This window comes from Halichoerus grypus, chromosome 13 (genome assembly GCF_964656455.1).
Source record: "Halichoerus grypus chromosome 13, mHalGry1.hap1.1, whole genome shotgun sequence".
Taxonomy (NCBI): domain Eukaryota; kingdom Metazoa; phylum Chordata; class Mammalia; order Carnivora; family Phocidae; genus Halichoerus; species Halichoerus grypus.
The window spans coordinates 26,359,627-26,365,848 of NC_135724.1; the positions used below are offsets into that span (position 1 = coordinate 26,359,627).

Sequence of the window (6,222 nt, forward strand, 5' to 3'; positions counted from 1 at the left end):
TTCCTGACTCACCTTTTCCTTGTGCTGAGGTGGCCTGCATGGGTCTTATAAAGTGGGTTAGAGAACTATTCTGAATGAGGTTGATAGATGAGTGCACACACACACTCACTGGGGTCCTTACTTAACTGTACACTTTCTAAAATAGAGAATGTTGCAATGACTTTCTGTATCTTGCCCTAAAAAGCAAAGGTATATTCGAAAGCAAGGACACTCTTCATGCTTCCTTCCAAGTTTCTAGACTGGGAACCCCACGCAGAAACTTCTCCCTTTTTTCCCATTTCACAGTGTTTCAGACGAGGTGATGAAGTTAATCTATTCTCCAGCTGACTGTGGTTTCTCTGTCTTCGGAGGCACAGCGGGGCTACTGGTTTGCACCATGTACCAGAGGGATCATTCACGAAGGAGGGTGGCTCAGAGAAATAAGGGGAGGGGACAGCAACGGGCAGGGATACAGTCGATTTAGAGATGTCCTTCTACAATCCGGGGCCTCCGGGATCCAGGTCCCTAGGATGCACGCAGACTATTCGACTTCTCACTCCTAAATCAGATCTGCGACTACAGCACTATTGCTGCGTTTTTCGCTCTGGGGTTGGAGAGGTTGTTGTCAATTGCGGGTTGGTTGGGTGTTAGCTTTCTTGCCTGCTGAGAAAGGATCTCGATGTTGCTCGCTCTCGCTTTCCCTCCCCCCTCCCTCCCTGGAACATGCCAGCCCTTTAATGTGGAGTGTCAGGGAGACGGTGACGTCACCTTGCCCGCTGGGTGGCGTCCCCTCGGTCCGACAGGAGTTCAGAGACAGAGAAAGGCGCTGTCAGACTGCGCTCCACCTGGGGCTCGCCTGCCGCGGGTTTCCGCGCGCCCACACTTTCTGCGGTCGAGGGGACGCCCCGCCACAATTCAGGCTGTCGTTCTCCCCGGGCCCGGGTTCGAGCGCCATTAGCGCCGACGAGCGCCAGGATCTTCACGCGGAGCCCTCCGGAGTCCCGCCCGCTGGATTCGAGGACCCGCTTGGATGCTTCGCCTCCGAGCGCCCTCGGAAGATGGGCCGGCAGCCACGCGCGTAAAGACACCTAGGGGTTACCAGGTACTGCTGAACCCGCCGGCCCTGCCTCGGCACACAGTTGGGCGTCCCTGCGGCGGGGTTTTCCGGGTTAGGCTGAGGGGCGGCGGCGGGCTGTCGTGGCGACTGGTCTGGGAGCCAGGGGAGTTAAGTTGGGGGTCGCTGGCTCCTGAGTCGGACAGGGAAGTTCGCCAGCTTCCCTTCTCAGGTCAACTAACTTTTGTCTCTTCTCCCCTCACTCGCTTTTTTTTAAAAAAACCCAGCCTCAACCCTCTTATTTGTGTCTCTGCTCTGACAGGAGTTTCTGGGAGGGTTTGGGGTGACAGTGGAAGACACCCAGGAGGAGACACCCTGCTCAGTCTACGGCTGCTAAGGCTGCGGGTCTCGGACGTAAAGTCAGCTCTCTGCCAGGGCCGGGCCCGCGGAGCGCCGCTGCTCCGCCGCTAGGGTTGCCGTTATCCCAGGGTCTTATTAAAATCCTAAGAATCCTGTTTGGGAGGGAAATGAGCATTGAAGGACCATTGGGCGAAGCTGGGCCGGTTATGTTGGGCCCAGGTATCACTGTGCCATGAACTGCCATTTAACGCCCTGTCCCCTGGAAATATTGTCTCTGATCCATCCGAAGTGACAAGCCAGGCTCTCGTCTCGTTTGATCGCGTCGAGGTTTGTTCAACCTTCCTGGAGGCTGCAGAAGGTAATGAGAGCTGAGGATCCAGGGGGCAGCAGGGTAAAGGCATAGGGATAGATGTCCCAGGGGCCCAGAGAGGGCAAGGACCTGACGATTTGGGTGAAAGGGTAGGATAGTATATCCTCTGAAATCGCTGTAATAGCAAACTCCAGTGTACTTGGCCAAGAGTGGCGATGCTTCTGGCCATCAGTGATTTACCAGGGCAAAGGGTAGTGGTAGCAGCCGCACCCCACCTGACATGTAGCTGTGGAAGGGTCACTGTCTGTCTTCCTAGGGAATGAACAACTTTGTTGGTTTGACTTAGCAGCGTTTATCACAAAGATTTCTTCCGCTTGCTTTTTGTGTGTTTTCAATTTACTGAATATTTCCCCCTATTATGGTATCCCAATGACTGAAGATGATAGACATTTTACTGCAGGCCCAACCCTGAGCTTCTGCTTTCAACACTCCCACACATTACCTGGTCCACGAATTATCTAAACCGTGGGTCATCTTTTCCCCCTTATAGATACCGAGATATCTACATAGATCAGAAAAAGAAGTGTCACAGAAAGTGGTTCATCTCACAACTAAACTGGCCTTTTAAAGCCGGCCACTAATGATCACCACGAATTGTTAGTTTCTTTACACAGTTTCTGGGCTTTCACAAACTTGCCTGTACTTATTTGCTCATTGTCATGGAAATGACAGAAAACAGTTTTTAAATGCCTACACATCTACAACTTCATCCTCTTAAACTACGTGTCTCTGGAACCAGAACCACTGAGTTCAGCAAGTGGCTTTTGAAAGACTGAAAGTAAGACGGCCTATTTTAGTGCAATCGTGCATATGGCTTTGTACATTTTCCCATCTTTCAAAAAAATTCTAATTACAGTATCAAAAGATCTAATGGCAAAGATGGGGGAGGAGGGATTTCGTTTTGCTTTAATAAGTTGTGTCTCAACCAGTAGCGCATTTCCTCCCAAGGAAACCACAAATACCACAAAAATCACTTTTTTAAAGGTTTGGGTTTATTTTTCTTAACCAAAATCAATCTATTTCTAAGCAAACGTAAATGGTCTCTCTTTTTAAATTTGGGTTTCAATGATCACCCCCCCCCAGTTTTCCATAATTTTTATACTTTGTAATAGTTACAACTGTCATCATTACTTCCTAATTTCTAGCGGGCATGCCGTTTCATTCTAACAGCTTCTATAAATGGAGGGTAAGTTTTTGAGTTTCTTAGGAATTGATTGCATTTTTTTTAAACACACAGTTAACTTACTTTGGATGTTTAGAATAGAAGAAAAGTACTTCCCAATCCCTGCATTTCCAAAGGGCAACCTTGAAGACAACTAAGAGAGATGACTTCTGTGTCTGAAACTTGGTCCCTTTGCCCAGCGCTAATCTTGTCTTACTTAGCCAGAGCTAGGGAGTTATTATAATTCTTTAGTTAGCGGCTCAACCCACCCCTCTGTTTCAAGACTGAAAAGGCTCTAGTCAACGCTTTCTCCTTTCCATTCCAGTCTCCAAGACAGACCCGGAGGGCTCGGCCCGGGCTTCCGCGGCGGAGGAAATGGCTTCCAGCCCGCTGCCGGGGCCCAACGACATCCTGTTGGCATCGCCGTCGAGCGCCTTCCAGCCCGACGCGCTGAGCCAGCCGCGGCCGGGCCACGCCAACCTCAAACCCAACCAGGTGGGCCAGGTGATCCTCTACGGCATTCCCATCGTGTCGTTGGTGATCGACGGGCAAGAGCGCCTGTGCCTGGCACAGATCTCCAACACTCTCCTCAAGAACTTCAGTTACAACGAGATCCACAACCGTCGTGTGGCGCTGGGCATCACGTGCGTGCAGTGCACGCCGGTGCAGCTGGAGATCCTGCGGCGCGCCGGGGCCATGCCCATCTCATCGCGCCGCTGCGGCATGATCACCAAGCGTGAGGCCGAGCGCTTGTGCAAGTCGTTCCTAGGCGAAAACAGGCCGCCCAAGCTGCCCGACAACTTCGCCTTCGACGTGTCTCATGAGTGCGCCTGGGGCTGCCGCGGTAGCTTCATCCCCGCGCGTTACAACAGCTCCCGCGCCAAGTGCATCAAATGCAGCTACTGCAACATGTACTTCTCACCCAACAAGTTCATCTTCCACTCGCACCGTACGCCCGACGCCAAGTACACGCAGCCGGACGCAGCCAACTTCAACTCGTGGCGCCGTCATCTCAAGCTCACTGACAAGAGTCCCCAGGACGAGCTAGTCTTCGCCTGGGAGGATGTCAAGGCCATGTTCAACGGCGGTAGCCGAAAGCGCGCGCTGCCCCAGCCGGGCGCGCACCCCGCCTGCCACCCGCTCAGCTCGGTCAAGGCTGCCGCCGTGGCAGCGGCAGCTGCGGTGGCTGGAGGCGGAGGACTACTGGGTCCGCACCTGCTGGGGGCGCCCCCGCCCCCGCCGCCGCCGCCACCCCTGGCCGAGCTGGCGGGCGCGCCCCACGCCCATCACAAGCGGCCGCGCTTCGACGACGACGACGACTCGCTGCAGGAGGCGGCCGTCGTGGCCGCCGCCAGCCTTTCCGCCGCCGCCGCCAGCCTCTCGGTGGCCGCGGCCTCGGGCGGCGCCGGGGCGGGAGGGGGCGGCGCCGGGGGCGGCTGCGTGACCAGCGTTGGCGCCGGCGCGGGCGCGGGCGCGGCGGCTGGCGCCAAAGGCCCGCGCAGCTACCCGGTCATTCCGGTGCCCAGCAAGGGCTCTTTCGGGGGAGTGCTGCAGAAGTTCCCCGGCTGCGGGGGGCTCTTCCCGCATCCTTACACCTTCCCGGCCGCAGCCGCCGCCTTCGGCTTGTGCCACAAGAAGGAGGACGCGGGCGCCGCGGCCGAGGCCCTGGGGGGCGCGGGCGGTGCGGGCGCGGCGCCCAAGGCCGGCCTGTCCGGCCTCTTCTGGCCCGCGGGCCGCAAGGACGCTTTCTACCCGCCCTTCTGCATGTTCTGGCCTCCGCGGACCCCAGGCGGGCTTCCGGTGCCCACCTACCTACAGCCCCCGCCCCAGCCGCCCTCGGCGCTCGGCTGCGCGCTTGGAGAAAGCCCGGCCCTGCTGCGCCAGGCCTTCCTGGACCTGGCCGAGCCCGGCGGCGCGGGTGGGAGCGCAGAAGCTGCGCCCCCGCCGGGTCAGCCCCCTCCGGTGGTAGCCAACGGCCCGGGCTCCGGCCCTCCGCCTCCTGCTGGGGGCGCGGGCGCCCGCGACACTCTCTTCGAATCGCCCCCGGGCGGCAGCGGCGGGGACTGCAGCGCGGGCTCCACGCCGCCCGCCGACCCCGGCGCCGTGTCGGGTGCAGGGGCCGCGGCCACTGGAGCGGGCCCCGCGGGAGCCCGAGTGCCCGCACCCCACCATCCGCACCTCCTGGAGGGGCGCAAGGCGGGCGGAGGCAGCTACCACCATTCGAGCGCCTTCCGGCCGGTGGGCGGCAAGGACGACGCAGAGAGCCTGGCCAAGCTGCACGGGGCGTCAGCGGGAGCGCCACACTCGGCCCAAGCGCATCACCACCACCACCATCACCACCCGCACCACCACCATCACCATCATCCCCCGCAGCCGCCGTCACCGTTGCTGCTACTGCCCCCGCAGCCCGACGAGCCGGGTTCTGAGCGCCACCACCCCGCCCCGCCGCCGCCCCCGCCCCCGCCGCCCCCGCTGGCCCTGCAGCCGCACCACCGAGGCCTTCTGTCCCCCGGGGGCACCAGCTGCAGCTACCCCAGCGAGGACAGCTCCGAGGACGAGGATGACGAGGAAGAAGAGCAGGAGGTGGACGTGGAGGGCCACAAACCCCCCGAGGGCGAAGAAGAGGAGGGGGAAGGTCGAGACCCTGACGACGAGGAGGAGGAAGACGAGGAGACGGGGGTCCTGCTAGGGGACCCCTTAGTCGGGGGCGGCCGGTACCTCCAGGGCCGAGGGCTGTCAGAGAAGGGGAGCAGCCGGGATCGCGCACCGGCCGCGCCGGGCACTTTCCCACTCGCCCTGAACTCCTCCAGGCTGCTGCAGGAGGACGGGAAACTGGGTGACCCCAGCGGCTCAGACCTGCCCCCGCCCCCGCCCCCACCTCTGGCCTCCCAGAAAGCAAGTGGCGGCGGTAGCAGCAGCCCGGGCAGCCCGGTCCACCATCCATCACTGGAGGAGCCGCCCTCCTACAAAGATGTAAATATCCCCTTTAGGCTCCTTCAAGCTAATTATTATTATTTAAATGCACCTTTAGGCTGAATCAGTTACATATGCGCAGGAAAGATGAATCACCAGATTTCCCCACAGAAATGAAATATTCAGTGTGTTTGGGAGGGCTTCTTTACTGCCAATGGTCCTCCATAAAAATGTGGTTTCTGGTCTCTCTTTTACAAAGCCTTTCAAAGGCTTTGGGGCCTCTATTCCTTCCTACATTTAAGTTGGCTGCTTATAGAAGTTGGAAAAGACCCCTTAATTGACCAAGTTCTTCCTCTAATCCACCAGCCCCACTTTCCCCCCCAC

At 58.6% G+C, this 6,222-nt stretch overlaps 1 protein-coding gene across 1 annotated transcript in view; it reads left to right on the forward strand.

Annotated features, from left to right (window-relative positions):
• Nucleotides 1-3,300: 3,300 nt before the first annotated feature.
• Nucleotides 3,301-6,222, forward strand: part of SKOR2 (SKI family transcriptional corepressor 2) — a 33,760-nt gene continuing 30,838 nt past the window's right edge. Inside the window, exon 1 of the mRNA XM_078060120.1 lies at nucleotides 3,301-5,898. Within this exon, the coding sequence (XP_077916246.1) occupies nucleotides 3,301-5,898 (2,598 nt within the window). The remainder of the gene's footprint in view (nucleotides 5,899-6,222) is intronic.